Raw genomic sequence first — 20,400 nt, 5'->3', positions numbered from 1 at the left:
CAATTGGGCACGATTGAATTCAAGGAGGGCAAAATCACAACTCAGAGGCTGCCAAGATCAGAGCTTCATTACAAAGGCCACATTCTCAAACAACCACATTTAACGCCCCTCTGTCTTTAGGTGCCTACTGACACGTGTAGGAAAACTGCCTATGTCAATTCAACGGCAGATAACTTCATATCAATAGCTAACATGCATTGCAAAATCGATCAGTTTATCACAAATTCCTCTGAAAACATGCCTTCTGGCCTAACAGCTCAGAGGTAAAACTTCTTACGCCTGTCACTAAGAATGAGTCTCAGGCCCCTGAAGTGAATTTGGAAAAGCTGGAGTGTGCTATTGCAGGTTTGGAGGCCAGATGTGGATTTGGCAGATGCATTCAAAGGTGCTGGGCACACTTGATGTCCCAACACAGATGTGGTAACACGTGCAGACTTTTACTGTGGCAAGGCACCATGCCAAATGCTGTGTCAGGCAAAAGCAAATGCACTGGCCATTCGAGAATGTGTACCCATAGCAACACATGAGTGTCGAGCTCCTTAAGAGGTTATGCTCCTTAGTGCAACAGCCCACTTCGTGGGACATTATGTGAGCCGCGCAGCCAATGGCAGGATTGTTAATGCAGGGCAGGGGAACTTACTCGCTGCACTAATAAAGGCAGTGTGCAAACGAAACGTCATCAGTGGTTCAGGCAGGTTTCTGAAAGGAGGCAGAGGAATTACTCGCTGCATGGGTATTCACACGATGCTTAAGTTGAGCACAATCGCAGCAATAAAAAATAATGCACTGCTTTGGGCTACAAATGCAATTTACGGGGAACAAAGAGAACAAGCCCACTAAGCAGTTGCTCACAGCAAGGCATTAAGCCAAAGGAAAGCATGACAAAATAGAGCAACGTACTGACAAGCGATGGTGAAAAAACAAACAAAACATTAGAATAAATATGTATTAGGCCATAGAAGCAGCTCACTAAGAGTTCTCCTGAAGTTGTAAAAATGTTTATGGCTGCCTTCAAATTGCGTGTCCGTGACGAATGTGGATACTGTAAAGTCTCCACAGCATATGATGGACACAGAAAGGGATGTCACCCTTAAGTTTGCTTTTCAGAAATGCAGCTCTAGTCTGTCTTGAAGTACATCATTATTGGAGTAAGCAATCACAGTGATGTGAAATTTAGCATGGTTCAATTAATTATCTGGACTTTGATAAGAGAGGATCTGGCACATTTGAAGAGTTTCTTTAATGGGGCAATCCATGTCGAGTGACAAAACCAGTGCATGTTGAACAGTTCTGACCTCAAGTAGAGTACTAGGAAGCTACTTTTAAGATCTCATGCAAACTATCTCAGTCAGTTATGCACACAACAGTAGTATAGAATCAGAGAGATGGTCTGAGCTAGCCTTGTAAATATTTCTTAGCATTAAGTGTCAAAAGATGGATACTTCTACTGGTGGAATAAGAAAATGAGACAGAAAATACCTGCAACAATAAAGCACCACTTTTGAAGGCATTGCATGCTAAGAATTACAATTATGTGAATGACAAATGAGCTGAAGCTTGCAAGTGGGAGCTGTTTTTTGGCAGCAACACTCAAATGAAAACTGTCATGACAGAATAAACAATGCTAGAGAGCACAGATCAGCAAAAACTTAAGCTACATGACCAAGAGATGACTAGTCAAGTGACCCACAATTTCGCAAAGCATGCTTTATACACTGGTAATAAATACTGTCACATATAGACACAGAGCACTCATCTGTTCTGGTCAGGCAATGCCTGTGAAGGTCACGAAAAAAACATACAAGTAGCCATGTGCACATCAAGAATGAAGAATGTGCACGACAGATGCTGCATGCTCTCCTACCTGAAATAGTTCTTCAGGGCACTTGTTATTGTCTTGACTTCCCACTCCTCACTCATAAAGTCAATGTTCTCTGTTCGTTTTGGGTCTGCGAAAGAATAAATTCACACAAACAAAAGATGACACTGGACGAGTCAAGTCACTGACAATTTTGGCACAAGTACCACGTTTCACAATCAACTTTAATATCAAAACAATTTTTGAAAGTTACCGAAAATGACATAGTATCAACCTGCAATCTTATGTCCCTCATCACCATCAAACCTCTATATGCCTTTTATTTTCCCACCACTCAGGTAATACTGTTTCCTTGGGCAAAGAAGAAATTTGTTAAATGCACATTATATGTCCAATAAAGTGACCTTCAAAAACTAATAAAATTCGGTAAAATCTGCACAATCTGTGAGCCCTCACCTTCTAAAAGCTGGTCAACTATTAACTGCGCAGGTCATGCGAGTGTACTAAGCAGCACATGGGCCAGCAACACAGGCTCCCTTATGACAAGCACTATCTCCACAGTCAAACTACTCAAATGTGTGTTGCAACACAGCATAACGTCAGGCTTGTTCACGACTTGACCATTTGCTATTGCAGAAGGTTCGGTTCCCGACTGTAGATGTCAAGTTGGTGCAGAGACAGAGCTACAGTGCTGACAGAATGGCAGCAGAGTATGTAATAAAGAAACGAAGAACTTACCAAATGCCACCTGAGTGAGTTTGGCAACCTTGGAACTGACACCCACAATTCTGTAGAGGCCCTGATCTTCCAAGCCCCTTTCTTCAATAGCTTCAATGCAGCTACGCACAAAGGCAAAGCCAGTTTCATCGAGCAAGCCTGCAAGCAACATCCAGAACAACGTTTGGCTTTCTCTACAGCCCAGGTGGGGCTGCCATGCAAGACAAATCCAGGAAAATAGGGGAGGAAAAAAACAACAATTACACGAACGGCAAAACTTTGACAGAATGACCATGCAGAGAGGATCATCATCCCCAGCCTAACTACGCCCACTAAAGGACAAAGGCCTCCCCCATATCCTTCCAATTAACCCTGTCCTGTGCCAGGCTGTGGCCACCTTAACCCCGCAAAGTTTCTAACCTCATCTCACCTGACTCTCTTACGCCCACCGAACTAAACAAAGAATCTGTGGTAAAAGAAAGGAAAAGTTACAACTACATAGAGCTTTTAGCCAGCTCAAGCCATGTGGATTTTTTTTCTTACATATTCACCATCACTTGGTTCAGATGCACACTTTAAATTTATTACTTCTGAAAGTGGTCGAGTTTGTAACCGTAAGGCTACACCTTGCGATTCTGCAACAAATAGCCATGTTGACCATATCATCACCTTGACTAAACACTGGGATATAATCTCATGGCCAATCCTATAATTCGCACCCAGAGGAATGTGCCAAATGAAGCTAAATACTGAGCTCATGACCTCTTAACACTTAGCTGCAAAATGCCTTACCCACTAAGCTAGAACTAGGGTAGAAAAAGGCCTTCAGAGTCAAGAACCTAATATGTGGGTTCATTAAGAACCAAGGTTGCGAAAAGCCTGTCATTTGTCTTGATCAGAACTGATAGCAAGTTCAATAAATAGATAATTCAGGGTCTTTATGGGGGTATAGGCTGCCAACTAAAACCCACCACCTTCAAAATGTTCTCATAGGCAACCGCAGCATTTTTGCCGCATTTTTCCCCCCACAAAACAAAGAAAAAAGCCTTACATCCTTCCTGCCTTGTGGCTCTTCCTGGTGGTGCTGTTGTCTGCAAGTATACAGAACCAGGTTTTCTCTATAGTCGGTGGACAACAAATGCAGTCGAGTGCAAAACACTTTGCCTAAAATTCAGTAACAGCCTTTAGAAGACGAATGTTTTGAAAATTATGCTCTGAAAGACGTCACCCACCCTCTCAAACCCAGTAAGCTCAGCCATGCTCGTAGAGTTCATGTGCAATGAAGCACATAACTGCGAAAAGAGTTACTTTGCCAAGATTTATATTCAAGCTTTAAGGCTTGAACACAACTTGAACACAAACTTGAACAACACATCTAGACAGGCAGGTGTATATACTGCATTTAAGAGCGTACATTCAGGGGCCAGTTGGTGCCACTTTAATAATTTCGGTACAGAACAAATATTTTTCAGCTTAAATAATAAACCAATTTATTAGTTTCCTACAAAAAAATACCAATTTTTTTACCCAAATGTACAAAATGTCTCACAAACTTCAATATAGTCAGAAACTGTAATATTAAAATTCCAGGATTTTTGAAATTAACACCTTAAGGATAATGGCATAATTTACTTTTTAGAGATGCACATGATGCCAGAAATTCAAAACTGATATTAGTACTGGTGTAAAAATCTATCTGCAAGGAAATAGCTGAGGATGAGCTTCCGTTGTGCGGACAATTCCCTTCAGTTGTGGCGAAGCTTGTGTTGGCCAGACTGGACGTTACCTAAACGATTATCTACACGAGTACGAGGCACCCATGATCTGTGCTTGTGGTTTGAGTCTGGCTGTACACAGCCTCAAGCACGGGTAGTACCCGCTGCTTGAAAGAACATGCACGCTTGGATGTGCCGAAGACAGCTAGAAAGACAGGCATCTGAAGCGGCGCAGACCGTAAGATTTTGTAGTGATGTGTGTTAGTGTGCCCTCGGTGCACTTTTACAAAAAGAGCAAAGGTTTCAACGGTGTAGCCCAATTTAGCGTTTGTTCTTGACTTTATTCTGTGCTCCGCGGCATAAAGTGTGTGCTTGTCATTGTTCATGAAAAAGTTGCTTTCAATAAAGGTCAGCTGCAAGTCTGCACTGGTCCTACCCTCACTCTTCCTCCGTCCTGTCCTGTAGCAGTTTCCTGTCACGAGGTATATACTGTGCCCTAATCTATACATGGGCGGGAGTTTAGCTTGCAGTTTTGTACAGTCGAGTGAAGCAAGGGGTAAGCAACTCACAGGTTCCCTGCCGTCCATGGCATTGAGCCACTGCCTACAGTCGTCTTCGCTCAGTGCCTGGAATGTGTACGTCGTAGTAGGACGGTCCAATGCTGACAGGTCAAAGCAGAACCGCTTGTCTATGCTGTCATTCGTTCGCCTAGGAAAGAAAAAAGATACAAAAGATAAGGGGACCACACCCAGCTTTGTGAATAACTGCCACAAGGTATTACCAACTCTTTTTGCAAAAGTTTATGCTCAGCTGTCTACATGCCAAGTGCATTATTAAAGGTGCACTGAAGAGGATTCTGAACTTGTCTTTTTGCCGCGGGAACTCGATCCACACGTTCGTAGCATTCTTAGAAACTGCAACTTATTGCCCTGTATGGCCGATTTCCCTAATTAAATCGAATTAACATCCGGCTCCCGCCCTTTTTTTTAAATTCTGCCTCGTACGATGGGCGGAGTCGACCAACGCGTGAAGTTCCTTTCAGCCAGCTCCGTGGAGGCTTTGCTTTCACTTTCGTTTGTTTTTTAGGTTTCCATGAATAAATAGTTTCATTCACAGATAATATAGCCGCAAAATAAGCCCGCATAAATAAAAATACGCGCGGACTATTTGCTACGACGGACTACTACGTATTACTCCGCCGATGACAGTGGCAAGCCGCCACCGGACTGGGTGAAAGGCACTCCACGCGTTGCTCGACTCCACCCACCGTACGAGGCAGAATTAAAAAAAAGGGCGGGAGCCGGCCGTTAATTCGATTTAATTTGGGAAATCGGCCATACAGGGCAATAAGTCGCAGTTTCTAAGAATGCTAGGAACGTGTAGATCGAGTTCCCGCGGCAAAAAGACAAGTTCAGATTCCTCTTCAGTGCACCTTTAAGTTATTAAGTTCTGTTGTGTGGCGTGTGCAAAATACTGGACTTTATGCTACATCCCTCATCACCAACTGCAAAAGGTCAGCTGTGAGCTTTCAAATGAAGGTGACTTCACTCAAGGTGGACAAAGCTGTAATACGCTGACAAGTATGTTTATTAAAGGGACACTGAGGAGAAATTGAAGTTGGCTTGTATCGACAGAATACCAGCTCCTGATTACAAAAACGCCACTCAAACTGACAACAAAGCTCTTGTAACGTAGAAAAGAGCAAGAACCAAAATACAGGTATCGCCGCCACAGGCCAAACTCGCAAGTACAAGCGTGATGAGATCATAGAACAAAACAGTGTTGCTAGAACGAATGGTTCTAGCAACACCAGGAACCGAGAAACCATGCATCACTGAGGCGCAGCCAATGCATGCGCAAATCTCCTTGATGTCGCCAGATGGCGCCACGTGCCCGGCTGCTACGTGCGCTCCTGAAGCATCGGGACAAATCAGCGCCTGTTTTCCGGCGGTAGGCGGGCTCCCGGTATTCCGCTAGCGGTAACAAGGTACACGGTATGCTAAAGGTGTCTATTTGCGAGAACTTCGTTGACGACTTCGAGAACGAGATCCATCGTAACGCTGGCAAAACGCCAGTGCAAACGTAATCGAAGCGACTGTAGCGACGGCTGCAATAGCCGATAGATGCCTTCAACGTGCGGCCGGCGGTAGCTTTCTTTTCGGCTGCTGCTAGGCCGCACTGCTGGCAGCCAGAAATCACGGAGTCTGCGTTACGTCATGTGCACGTCATGTTTCACGTCTCTTAGTCCTCTGTCGTCATAGACGAATCCCAAGTTTGAATCAGAGCGGCGGGAAAAACTTTTTCAACTTCGAATCCAAATTTCTTAGAAATAAATGCATCGTTCGCTGCCGGCCAAGTGGCAACAAAGCCATGACATGCCGAACTATCGGATTTTACTATAAAAAAAATATTAATAGTGCTCTCCTCAGTGTCCCTTTAAAACCAACCATATTTTGACCACTTTCATCAAGTTTCACTATTTTAAGCATGAATGAGGCTGCCGGCACGTTCTGGGATGACCGTCTCTGTGTGCAACCATGACGACAAAGCGGGTTGCTCATAAGGTTTTCGTACAAACTATGAAGAATATGCCGAAGAAAATTAGCAACCAAACAACAAAAACGAGCTGTCGACACTTAGTACAAGCTTGTCACGAGCAATTTTCTACATCACACTCCTGAAGCAACTGGTTAGCAGCAGAGCACGCAGTGCTGAACACTTGTCTGTATAAGCAACCTAAGATCCACAGTTACCGCTTCAGAATTAAACGATTTGCATTGCTGATACGTTTTATTCAACACAAACTTTTGTTAGACCTTTATTTTAATCTCAGAAGCTGACTTACTACGAAGTCTCAAATGAATTGGGTTTCTTATAGACGATGTCAGTTGTATGCCACTGATAGCCACGAAACAGCTTGCTTGCATAGAATTGAAGTGGGAGACCAAAGGTGCGTGGGAACATGCCTCTTTCCATATCCTTTAGAGTTTGTTTCCCCATGATGTCCTTTCTAGTTACTTTAACTAACAAGGAAGGGCGCCGGCGTTGCAGCGACATGAGCGGCATGCACCGCTGCACGTCACATGAGGGACAGCTCTCTCTCTCTTTAGCTGGGGAACCAGTCGTGTACAGATGTTTCGATGCGCTACTCCGCTCTCCGCCAGTGAGGCGAGGCCTAGTGAAAACATTTTCCCTCTAGCTAGTCTCATCCAGCCTTGGAGCTGCTCCCCTGCCCTAACGTGGGCGAACATTTGCTTGTAACCTTGCTGGTGAGTCAGACGACCTCGATTCCTTAGTGTATTTTGCTGCTAGATGGCGTTATTGTTGATGTTGCAGCAATAAATGCATTGTTTGTGTCAGCCAGAGTGTCGTTCCTTTGTTCCCCCTCACAGCAAGGCCTGCCATGGTTGGCGTGAGCTCAGTAGCAAGTGCGATCACGGGGGGAGAATGTATTTACCCCCTATTACAACCCCATAGATGAGAGCATGCGCCACATTGTCGTAGCAATTGAGATAAGAGAAACTCTGCTACAAATTAATGGCGCCTCACAAAAACTAGGTTAGGCATCCACACATACCAAGTGAAACGTAACAATGCTTGCAAAGAGGATTTAGCTAGATAGTCACTGGCCCCAATACAGTTTTCAACACAAAAACCGGTGAAGTCAATTTATGTGCTTTGTTTTCTTTACGGCTTGTTAGGCATGCTAGGCTTGTTTAAACTTATTGTGCACTTCCCCTGCTAGCGAAAGTAGGTACCTGTATAAATAAATAACTAAACAAACAAAAATGCCTCATGATGTTATAAATCAATCAATATTGGCATTGCTGACATTCTTCAAAAATGCGGTCATTAAATCATTATAAAAGTACTTGCAGCTGAATTTTTGATGTTCTTTAAGTTCCAATGACTTCTAACAATACTACATGATCCTATGCCAGCTACTATAGATACATGCTATACACCAAAAATGGTAAAAACAAGGCAAAATTGAATAAAATTATTACATGATTTTCTTTAAATAAAGTAGTGGACAATTATCATGGAAGAAGTAGGAATGAGCAATTCTGAAATTTCACCCTTCAACCTTTCATATAAGAAATGCTGCCATTACCTCGAATGGGGAAATTTAAAGACAACCATGATGAATACCGTATATAGTTGTGTAAGAGCCGCACTTGTTTCATGATTTTGACGGGGTGTGGCCTTTACAGCAGACTATCTTTTCGGTAAAATTTTCTGACTACAGCGGTGCCCCTATCATGCATCCATGCTTTATGCTGTGACATGCATTCTTATGACTAATTAGTGTAGCCCTGGTAAATCCTTCAGATATATAATGCATGGAAAGTATGGATGATATACATGAGCAGAGTACAACAGACTGCTAGATCACTTTACTGGCAAACGTCACGGGATTCTAAGTTATTAAGAACCTCCGACGTTCCAGCACTTGATGTTTTGGCCGAAGTTTCGGAGTGGCGCACGAGCGACCCGACCCGCATTTGTAAGCCTTTCAACACGCCTGTTTCTCCGCGCACTTCACTGTTGAATGCCTTGCAGAAATCAATTACACATTCATTTTAATGTGTTGGCTATGTGATGGTAAACTGGTAACAAGGTTAGCCTTTTTATGATGAACTGTGGCTATATTCAAAGCATTTTCGAAGCAGTTTCGACGTGAAGCATGCCAGGCCTAGAGATACAGGGCAGGGCGAATGAAGCGCTACTACAATGCACATTTCACCAGTGTTTGTTCTTTCTGCTGGGAACGGCTATCGCAAAAGACGATTTAGTAACGCTGCGGCACCATGTGTTCATGGTTTCAGGTGGAGTCTGGAACATGGGACAATGCGGGCAAAATAACATGTGCACGAAACAATTCTTTCGCTGAATTTTTGTTTTTCAAAATTACTGGCTGCCAAGTTGGAGGTGTGGCCCGTACATGGGAGCGGCTGTTACATGAGTGTATACGGTACGAATTTTTTGCAAAGAAAACTCAGCTGTGACGAGCTTGCTGCAACTGCAACTAAAGTAGAATTCATATTATAGAAGCCACGTTTGTGAAAGAGAATGCAATACGTTACCTGACACATTCTTTGAGGCTGAAGGTGTCTGTTGTACTCTGAAAAAGCACAAAAAAGTGATACAGTGCACCAAAAATACTGCCACACATCAACTCAAATTAGATGCTGTTATGTGGTCAACTGCCTTAGCGTAAAATGAACAAAAAAGAACAATGTGGCACATTGGCACAGAAATGAAAGCCAAATACGTATTACTCACAATTTTGCCCACCGTCTGCGAGTATGGGATCATGGTAAACTTGCGGTTTTCCTTTTGATACTGGCAGTAATGCTTGTTCCATATCGTTGTGAGGTGTTCTACAGTAAGAACATATCAAAGTGTGAAAGAAAAGTGAAAGCCCTTCAAGCTACAAGAAAGTGTTCACAAATGAAAAACAGGTTAATAATTACTTTACCATCATTTACCCTTGCTTTTCCATTGCTGTCTTATCAGCAACCATACGTTACTTTTCTGGGCCGTGCTCAACATTCTCAACAGCTGCAGCAAGCCTCATTGCAGAAAATACCAATTTCTTTTATATTATTCACACAAGCCTAGAGGCACGGGTACATAGAATGACATGTAAAATGTGCACCACAAGAAACCTGAAATTAGCAACCCTATAAGAGAGAGGGTCCTACAACAGACCAATTTGCTGCAGGCTTGAATAAAAAGCATACATTTGGAAAAAAAAAACGTTGTTTTAATGTGTTTCAGAGCATTAGCTGCTTAAGGGAATTTTTGTGCAGTAACCAACATCGCCACTGTAGTTGTTTGTAGTAACCAAAACTAACCACATTCACCTGATATGCTCACAGTCAACTAACCCTCCCACTTCACAGTGGGGAAGCACAAAAAGTTTGGGAGATTAAATTATTAATCATCCTCACATCATCATCACCATCTTCATCATCAGCCTGACTACATCCACTGCAGAGCAAAGGCCTCTCCCATGTCTCTCCAATTAATCCTGTCCTTTGCCAGCTGCGGCCACTCTATCCCCGCAAATTTCTTAATCTCATTCACCCACCTAACTTTCTGCCGCCCCCTGCTATGCTTGCCTTCTCTTGGAATCCACTCTGTTAGTATTAAGGACAAGCGGTTATCTTAGCTTCGTATTACATGCCCTGCCCAAGCCCATTTCTTCCTCTTGATTTCGGCTAGGATGTCATTAACCTGCGTTTGTTCCCTCACCCACTCCGCCGCTTACGATCTCTTAACGCTACACCTATCAATTCTGCACTGTCCTTAACTTAGGACAAACCCTTTTCGTTACCCTCCATGTTTCTGCCCCATATGTGAGTACTGGTAAGATACAGCAGTTATACACTAGTATACACTTTTCTCTTGAGGGTTACTGGTAAACTGCCATTCATGATGTGAGAGAACCCGCCACATGTGCTCCACCCCATTTTTATTCTTCTAGTTATTTCCCTCTCATGATCCGGATTGTAGACATATTCCCTTACCACTTCCAGCACCTGGCTACCAATTGCAAACTGCTGTTCTCTTGCGAGACTGTTGAACATTACTTTGGTTTTCTGCATGTTAATTTTAGGACCTACCGTTCTGCTTTGCCTGCAACTCACTGATCATGTTTTGTAGCTCATCTCCTGAGTGACTCAGCAAAACAATGCCATCAGCGAATCGCAAATTACTAAAGTATTCTCCAATAACTTATCCCAAACTGTTCCGAATCCAGGCCTCGGAACACCTGTTACCCACATAGTTCAATGTACATGTTTTTCCTCTTACAAATGCAGGGGGCACTGTACATGGCTTGTTCATCCCAACACCAGTCTACATGCAAGTCCTTGAAAGCACAGATCCTTTGTGTGACCAGAAGCGTCAACCAATAAAAACCTTCACATTCTTTAAGGTTTCCTTCTCGATAGCTATAGCAAAATACATGCCAAAAAGACGTAACACACAGCTGCTGACCGAAGCTTGTTAAGAATCCTCAGTGGCTTCCTAGGTATGAATGTCAAAGCCACATATTCTGCGTTCATCAAGCACTTGTGATTATTTACATTCGGCACCTTATTGCTGCAAAAGCAATTTCTACCCTCCACAGGCATTGTACAAGAAAGCATAAAGCATCAAATAAATGGGCAATACCACTCAAATCATGCAAACTTGAAACACACTAGATATTGCAAACAAGCAACAGTTTCGAAATATCAATATCACAAATTTCCCATGCCAGCCGCAGCCTGCCTATCAGGACGCCGAGGACAAACTGCAGTTAGCCTATAGTGATTGAGAACCATTTCCTAATTATACAAAGAAGCTGCCTTTGTAGAAAACAGCACTTTTATAAGCTAGGAAAAGTAAAAAACTGAGACACAAATATTGCCGTCTATACCTGCTTTCACAAGCAAACTGCGATGACATCAACTTTTCTTTTTATGCAAGCAGATCTCTGAAGCTAAAATACACTGCTATGCACTTCCTTCCAGTGATAATGGAGTCCACAATTCTTTCGACATCCTCATCACAGCCATGAGTTTGAATAGAATAGCAAGGAAGAAAGATAATCAATCCATTTTTTGCTAACCAAGAACATCAAGAGAGCTACAAAAGGACAAACTATCAAATTTCATTACATAAAAATAACCGGATGGAGTTGTTTTTTGAAGACGCACTGAGTACAACTCCATCCAGACATTGTTATCAGTAAAAAATGGTTCTCTGGCTCTTGACTCTCTGGCAGCATCAGTAAACTGATTATCATCAGTAAAACTGATTCTCTGGCAGAAAACAAAAGCATTTAGCAATGAGAATATTGGGTTTAAAAACTTCCCACCAGCCGATTCAAACTTTTGGTGTCCTTATCAAAATGGATTACCACCGTTCTGAAGTGAGTTGGTAGCATAACGGAGCTTCCTCGATCCATGCCCAAAAATAGGTGTTGACATATGCATTTTACTTGCGAAATCAGCCGGCAATGGCGCAACCTGTATTTCATTTTTTGGTCTTTCCTAGATTATAAAAGCTCCGTTTTTGGGGAGAGTGCTATATTTTTGAGCACAGCGTGGTATGCTATCCAAACAGGCCAACTTAAATTTGTCCCCAATGTCCCTCCAAGGTGCATTTTGAGCGACAAGGTGTACACACATGCTCTGCAATCTCTGTACAGGCACATCTGTGCGGCCAGTGGCCAGGCATTTTTTCACGAAGTATCAAAACGTGAAACCAACATATGTGACACGGCTGTACATATTGGTCATCGTCGCTTAACTTCATGTAGTTTGCCAGAGAGGATAACACACTCACTTTTCTCCATGAGGAAGAGGTAACCTTGTCTAGTGTACATTTTGTTTAAACAACCAGAGTCCTGCGGCTTCTGAGGTGGGGAGGCAGATGGGTTCCACACAGCAGGCCAAGCATGTGAGCCAAAAGAAAAATAAAAAGAGAACACATGCACACACATAAACACACGCCTAGGTACAAGCACACCGAACACCTCGAGCAAACACCACGGCGCATGCTCACAAGCATTCAGGTGGGGTGTTCACACAGGAGGTAGAAACACAACAGGGCTACTTGCACCACGGTTAAAACATACGTCCAGGATTTCAAAGAGCCAGAAGCGCCAAGTATATTTTAAGCTGATTACAACAATGGGGGAGCGGTGACAAATGCAGCCCTGATGCATGCGATGACTACTCGTGCCTGAAACGAGCAGGTGGGAATGCAAGAGCCACATAAAGCCAATTTTTGAACTGATATTGTGAATGCTGAAAGTAAGCCTACAAGTTTCCTTGCTGCCTTAACAGAGTGCGATGAAAAGCTTCGAACATGCTTCTTTGCAGTACCGATGAGAAGAAAAGAAAACTGGAAGTAAAGGGAGGTCTACGCTGATCCCTTTGCATGTTGCCTAGATATTGATATTTTTCTCCAGGTAAATTTCCTTCTACTTACGAACCCCCATGTGCAGCGGGCACTGACTTAGATTCCTGACACTGATAATAAATTCCACAAATTGTGTCCATAGTAGGAGCACTGTTTCTCGAGACAAAGAAATTTGTTAATTTAATTGACTTTTAAGTCCCCAATTTCTGAACTTGGGATGATGATGAATTTTAAAGGTGCAAGGGCCAGAGAGTTCCACGGCAAAAGGTGTTTTCGTTGCACAAGGCGGGGGGGCAAAGACCCGTTTGCAAGTTTATCACCCCCGGAGACGCCGAGTAGCAGTGCAGGGGAAAACTCGTATCCACTGGAAACCAGTGGGTACCCAGTGGCGCTGGGGATTGAACCCCACACCTCCCACATACGAGGCGGAATTTCCGTTGTGCTGCGAGCTTGTGCTTTTGCTGAATGTGAATTTTATCTGAGGAAATGCAAGCTAATGGTGAAAAGAAGTCTAGCAGATCATCAAAAAGAATGAGCACCATATGTCCCGGACACATTTTGTGATGAAGTTTTGATATTTGAGTAATGGCCATGCCATGAAAAAATTTTGACAACATAACAGTAAAAAATAAATACACATAAAGCCGTTAGTATCAGGAGTGTTCAAATTATCTGAACATTTACGTTCCCTGGGTTAAATGGACAAAAGAAGCATCTAAAAAGAAGTCAAATATTCAGCAATTCACATTAAGTGGAAAAAACACCAGTTTTGAGAAGAACCATGATCATTTTGTAAGTGAGCAGAGTGAACAGTGATAACCTAGAAATGTGGGGTGAGTTCTTTAATGCTTGCATAAAAACTGATGTTTATATTAAGTTGCATAATGTGTTAAACTCAGCAAGAACTGTGCTGCATGCGCATGACGTGTAGAGTTTCTTTGTGACTGACTTGTCTTCTTGCCTCACGTGTTGTTTATCAAACAGTATCTTTAACAAGCTACATACCACTTTTACAGAGTGATGTCATGAGGCCTACATATCACCTACTACTCATGCACAATTTTATACCATTAGTAAACAAGAAAAAAAAATGGCTATAGTTAGAGTACCCAGCAGACAGCTCCAAGGATCACAACGAAAATTAGTTTTCTGCCAATAATTCGACCATGAACAATACAAAACTCAGTCATGCGCAGTTTTTTTTTTCACACAAGCCATTGCTTCATTTTAGTGTAGCCATGCCATATTAGAAAGAGTTTTGTGAATACGTAATTAGGAGCACATTTCCAGGACATGTGACTGTTTCTTAACTAGTTCTCATCAGCAGTGATTCCTCTATCATCAGTCAACATGCCCTAAATTAACACCTGCAAATGAAGGTTAAGCAAGAAGCAAGAAATCTTGGATATTGCGCACTAAAAAAGCCGGACATGCTGTCAAATTGCAAATGAGCATGCAAAAGCAACCAAAATGTCAAGAAATGCAAACCGAACAAAGATTTGAACTATTCAACATGATCAGCTGCAAAAAAACCTAGCAGACACAATTCGATGAGGGAGAAGAGTTAAGAGTGTTTTGCCTTCAATTAAGCTGTAAATACACATACCTTTATGCATCCACAGAGCTAGACCTCTCAACGTTTCTTCCGTTATATTTCCAAAATCAATTTCTAGTCCTGATGAATATATCTGTTAGTGGAACAGCTCTAGATGCTCTGTCCAAACCTCCGAGATTGACGTTAAAAGCTTACACTGTACATAAGAATCTCGTAGCAAGAGGACGGTAAAGAATTTCTGCAAGTCCACAGTTTTCTTTTCTGAACATAAAAAGTGTTAAAACTCCCATTCAGTTTCAAAAATGAACAAGGTGTCTTACTGTCTTACCATAAAACAAAATCTGGAAAATGAGAACAGCCATTAGCTTTAAGTTCTCATTAAAAAACAAAACAAAAAAAATCAAGAAACTACTGCAATACAGTTCAGAGTTCAATGCTTGCTTCTGATTTTGCACACAAAGTACCCACAACCAGCCATGTGCTTGGGACTGTGAACAGAGTTAATGGCCAGAAAGTTGAGCATGCACAGCCAAGCAAAAAAATATAAACTTTGTTAAGAAAAAAGAGCAGCGATGATTCAGAACTCACGCTTGGTCAAGACAAACCCCACGGTTGCACACCTTAGTCATATGCATAAGATGGGATGAGGAAGCGGTGAGTATTACCGTTGTACGCACCTCCAACATTTTCTTCATCAAGTGTTCCGCCTCACTGTGTGTGGCTTCGAAGTTCTCCCTTGTCTGTGGTTACATGCAAGACAGAACCAGTCATGTCAATGCCACTGATCAGTACACGTTGATGCACAACACATAAGGACAAACAAATAACCAAGCACTAAGGTATTTGTTTGGGCTAGTCGGTACATTGTTAAAACTGAAGGCACAGCGCACGAAAGACAGGACACTAAGGTAGGGACGAACAAAAGGTGTTTGTCCCTACCTTAGTCCTGTCTTTCGTGCGCTGTGCCTTCAGTTTTAACAAATAAAAGGGCCTCAGGTTTTCTGGATGTCAACCACTAAAAAAAACAAGAAGATCTGCATTGCCAACAAAGGTGCCATAAGCACTTAATGCAAATGCCTTACAGTGTGCTGTGTGTTCATTTCCAGCATGTTTCATTACTTAACATCCGTCACAAGATCCATAAGTATGCTCTATAGCAAACCGATGAAAATATTCATGAGCAACAACAATGTGCATCCGTGATGACAAGCAGTCAACAGTTTCCAGCATTTCAACTGCTGCAGCGTAGTAAAATGAAGTTTGCCTGATGAACGTTCATGCTACTTACACAATGCTAAACTTCCACAAAGCTGCGACTTTTGGCATGAAAAATGAGCTTAACCCTTGACATCCCAGGAAGATGGGAAGAATAACGACTTTTCTTGGCGCTCACCTTCTGTAGCCGCACCTGCAGGTCTGTGTTGAAGCTGTTGAACTCTTTGGCTACCTCATGGCCTAGAGGGATAATTAAGCAACTGAATAAATACATTAGGCCTCTAGAAGACATTCATATACATCTAGCAGAATTTACAAACACTGTACTAGTACTAGGATAGTAGCAAAAGGAGTGGGATGACACTCATGCAAGATGTAGTTCGCACAGAAATAATGCCTTTTATTGTGAACTTTAAAGTGAGCTTCTGCAAGTCTTCCTGGATTATGAATATTTAATTCGTCCAGGTTATCTGCCACCTTTTAATCTCTGGACCCACAGGAAAAATCATAAAAAAAATGCTTACAGCTAACTACACAGTTTCACAAGCCTGCAAAAGCAAGCCTGACAGTGCTGTTTACGGTACAAAAAGAGTCGGGGAGTGACCGCCATGCTAAATAACGTCGACTTCGAAATCTGGCTTCAATATTCCTTTTCCTTTTTTTTTGCTAGGTCTACAATGACTCTCATATAGCAATTCTGGGAGTTTCCATACACACAGCTGTTAAGACAACACAATACAGACCTTGGTGATAGAATGTCAGCCAGCCATACATAAACCTCAGTATCTGCCAATTCAAGAAAAGAGAACGTCATCAGTCACTGCCTGAATGTTTACAAAGCCAAAATGCAAGCGGTGCACGTAAGAAGTGACGAACTGACCGTTTCAACAAACTCTGTCTTCTTGCGCTCTTGAACTTTTTGCAGGAGAAGTACATACTCTAGTGATGCCTTGAAGAAGTGAATCTTCTCCATTTCAAGCACAGCAAACGCCTGTAAGAATGGATAAACAATACTGAATGAGTTGCTAACAGAGGAACTGCGGTCAGGATAACATGTTACTGGTGCCACGATTGATTGCTAAATAATAAACGAGAGTTCGGTGCTAAAACACGCAGTGTTAGCGCCTTTTCTAAGTCTGAAACGTTCATACATGAAAAGACCACGGAATTATTCAGCAGACGCGGAGTCCGTAAAGCGCCAAGAATAGACACGCGGATGCGTTCGCACTTTACTGGCTTCAAAACGACCATGACCCGACCGCGGATCAAAGCGGCGACGTCAGGACGCGCGCTTAAAGCCGCGACCGACGACGTTTACGCAGAGATTTCGCGACAGCCAGGCACTAGAAGGTAGACTTCACTGCCGGAGCTCGACGTCAGTTAAAGCGTTCGAAAAAGAGAGAAAGCGAGTCGCCTTCGAACTCTAGATGTCAAGGCCACAGAAAAATGTGTGGGGGCGGGGGGAATTCCCTGGCCGACAAGTCGAATCCGCTATACTTTCTCACAACTAGCGCGAAGTGGAATGCGACGCCAGTCCACGCAACCTCGAGAAAAAAAAAAAAAAGGCCAAAGCACCGATGGAGAAGGGACGACACGCTTTCGCGCGGTCGCCCCTGCAAAGCGGAGCGAGGCGCGCTAAAGGGCGACGGTCCAAAAATGGAAGCTACGCAGGTCCTCAGCTCCGCTCATATCTGGAACGGCAGGCGAGCGCCGGTCGCTAACGCCGCTGACGTTGCTAAACACAGTGGCCGACCCACCTGCGTCGAGCAGTCGTCGAAGCCGACGCCGTGCGACGTCCGGACATCGTGGGGCGCCAAGCCATCGCGAGCAGGCAGCGCGTGGGGGAGGATTTTTTTTTTCTTTCCGCCCCGCCGAAGCTCACCTCCCCGCATGAACCGGGAGCGATGCGGGGAAGACGGCCTTCATCCTTCGATCCTCGCTCGACGCGCTTCGCTTATATTTTTTTTTCTTTCGTTCGCCGACGCCGCCGCCGCGCTACGATAAGCAGCCGCTACGCGGGGCAGCGGTCGACAGCGTTCCGACGCTACTCTCGAACGCCGAACGGCGGCGCCGGGCAAAATCGAAACTGCCGATCCGAAGAACGTCGGCGCCTCTGACGCCAGCTTCTTTTCCACTGTCTTCTACTGCTAAGTCAACGATACTCGAGCAAGGGATTGCTCAAAATTCGAATTCCACATTTCTGAATGAAAGAAAAAACAACAACAAATGTCTATTATATGTACGGCGGTCGCTAGCTGGTCGTCTCATGCGGAACTATTTTCAAGCCTTCGTTTGTCTACAAGGAAACGTGCAACAGTACGCCTCACAAGTGTGTTCCCCGCCTGCGCCTTTTATCGGAGGGCGGTAAGAAACGGGTTGGATCAAACACCTCTCGTTGGGGCAGCCGCGCGCACTCTACGCGGCGGCGTACGTCCGAAATAAAGCGGAGGCATATGCCGCGACCGATCGACCGGAAGCAAATCACTGCGCTTCTTACTTCCGTCTCCGAGCGAGTCGCACGTGGTGGGCTGCCCATGTTTACTACGACCGACAAAGGGATGCACAGCACCGACACTCGTCGAGGGAAACATCCTCTGCCGCTGGCTGGGCCACCTTTTCAAATGCACGGACATTGCAGCTGCGCGAGCAATGCGCGCCCCACTCGTCCAGTTGACGACCTTCGCGCTCCCCAAAAGCTGCGGGAAAATCTCTCCCGACAGCAGCCTTCTCTCCTGGCTGCGTTCAAGCAGTGGCTACGTCGTCAGTTACAAAAAGAAAAAAAAAAGAGAGAAGAGAACCTCTACCATTATGCTTTTTTATTAACGCGTTCGATCAGCGCAGCTACTTCGGCTTTTGCGATTAAGTGTGAAGAGAGCCACCAATTCGAAACAACTCTGGCTCAGTTTTATGTCCAAAGTTTTTAAATAAATAAACAGACTTAAGGGCTTCTTGACCCCATTCTTAAAGGATAAAATGCTACAGCATTTAGGTTACCTGATAGCAGAGGGATTTCAGCTTGGGGTATCTATCTGTTAAAGTCGGCGTCGTCGCTTCGGGGGTTGGTTGCGACGCGCGTCTTTTCTTTCAATCTTTCAACCCTCTTCTGTCTGCACGTGGCAGCGAGTGCGGTCCAGCCCCAGCCAGTGGGCAGGCCCGTGCACTTTCCCTCTCATCCTTCCTACAGTCGCAACAACAACCTGATGGGGTGTCTACAATGAGTGTCTAATGTTCTTGCGATTGAATTCCCGCCAAAACTATAACTGGAAACGGTTTCATAGCCTCTATATGTTATGCATGAGTCATGGCCTTCTAGAATGTCCCTGTACCTTCCACTGGATTATCATGTCAGATTATACTAATCCGACCAAAGACGCGTACACATAGCAGGGGGCACGCGTTCAGAATCTCCTCCGCACCGTGCAAAGCGATAGTACCCACTGCAACACCCTGCGAAATGCCCGGCGACGCACCCACAGCCGCGCAGCAATGGAGTAGTACTCACCTCTTTCTGCTGGGCGTCGCCCTTCTTGGTGGAGAGGCTCAGGTACCGGTCCAGCGACTGGCAGTAGCGGGCCGTCTCCTTGTCGAACTTCTTCTTGCGCTCCTGCGGGCGCCGTCACCACACACAGAGAAGAACGGTGGACGAACCTTCAGCACGTATATTGTGCGCAGCACGGGGCGTTTTTACGATTTCCGCCGCGGTAATTTTTACCGCAAATACCTTTTTTCTTTTTACAACATCGCTCATTTCCGCTTTCAAGTGCCGTAATAAAACACGCGATGAAACACGCTGACGGGCTAATTGGTGGCTGCATTGCTTATAGAATAGGAATTCAGCGCTACCTATTAATAAGTAGCGCTGAATTACTTTTATAAAAATAGTCAACCCCGTAATGACCAGGCAATAAAGATGAAAGATAAAATTTCCGAACTTCCAGTACTTCGCCATTACTGGCTTCAACATAGCAGAAACGCAAAAATGCACCGGTAGATTTACAGAGACGTACATTATCGCTGCTTAATAAAAGGCTAACTCTCGAGCGTGGAAAGTAATTTTTTAGACGATCAGAAATTTTTCTAAACAACATTTTGGACGCTCAGGACGTCAAAAAAAAAAAATGTTTGGCCCGTCGACTAGGGCCCACAAAATAAACCAACACCATCGTGCAGAACCCCCCCCCCCCCCCCCCCCCCCTTCCACTAAACATGGACGTAGTAAGGTGCCCCAAGATATTTTTTTTCTCCCCCTAAGAGGATCAGCTTTCCTAGTGTGTGACCTCAGAGCATGCATTCTGCACTTCTAGCATCTGATATTTTGCCTCCTCTTGAAGAAACACGTTGGAAATGCGGTTTTCGTAACACTGCGACGATCTGATGTTCTTTTAAGGGCACGAACGAGAACCATATATACGTGCAGTCTGCATCATTAGAGAGCCATAGGCATTTGCGAGGGAGGA

The 20,400-nt window shown here is 44.0% G+C and overlaps 1 protein-coding gene across 6 annotated transcripts in view; it reads right to left on the bottom strand.

The window, feature by feature from the left end:
• Graf (GTPase regulator associated with FAK) overlaps window positions 1–20,400 on the bottom strand; it is a 66,004-nt gene that overhangs the window by 18,517 nt on the left and 27,087 nt on the right. For 4 of the 6 annotated variants that reach the window (XM_089566988.1, XM_089566991.1, XM_089566990.1 and 1 more), the window contains exons 5-17: window positions 19,446–19,547; window positions 16,824–16,934; window positions 16,687–16,729; window positions 16,122–16,183; window positions 15,394–15,468; window positions 12,595–12,664; window positions 9,538–9,635; window positions 9,339–9,376; window positions 4,821–4,959; window positions 3,588–3,627; window positions 2,558–2,695; window positions 1,865–1,949; window positions 641–699 (exon numbers count right to left, since the gene is read on the bottom strand). In XM_089566988.1, the coding sequence (XP_089423114.1) occupies window positions 641–699; window positions 1,865–1,949; window positions 2,558–2,695; window positions 3,588–3,627; window positions 4,821–4,959; window positions 9,339–9,376; window positions 9,538–9,635; window positions 12,595–12,664; window positions 15,394–15,468; window positions 16,122–16,183; window positions 16,687–16,729; window positions 16,824–16,934; window positions 19,446–19,547 (1,060 nt within the window). Of the gene's footprint in view, window positions 1–640; window positions 700–1,864; window positions 1,950–2,557; window positions 2,696–3,587; window positions 3,628–4,820; window positions 4,960–9,338; window positions 9,377–9,537; window positions 9,636–12,594; window positions 12,665–15,393; window positions 15,469–16,121; window positions 16,184–16,686; window positions 16,730–16,823; window positions 16,935–17,700; window positions 17,878–19,445; window positions 19,548–20,400 lie in introns of those variants that run through there. The other 2 variants (XM_089566989.1, XM_089566993.1) reach the window with 2 other exon arrangements.

This window comes from Amblyomma mixtum, chromosome 1 (genome assembly GCF_055824585.1).
Source record: "Amblyomma mixtum isolate Tamu chromosome 1, ASM5582458v1, whole genome shotgun sequence".
In the NCBI taxonomy this organism is placed as follows: domain Eukaryota; kingdom Metazoa; phylum Arthropoda; class Arachnida; order Ixodida; family Ixodidae; genus Amblyomma; species Amblyomma mixtum.
Note: the sequence above shows the minus strand (reverse complement) of the source record. Positions and strands in the feature narration are given on the sequence as shown.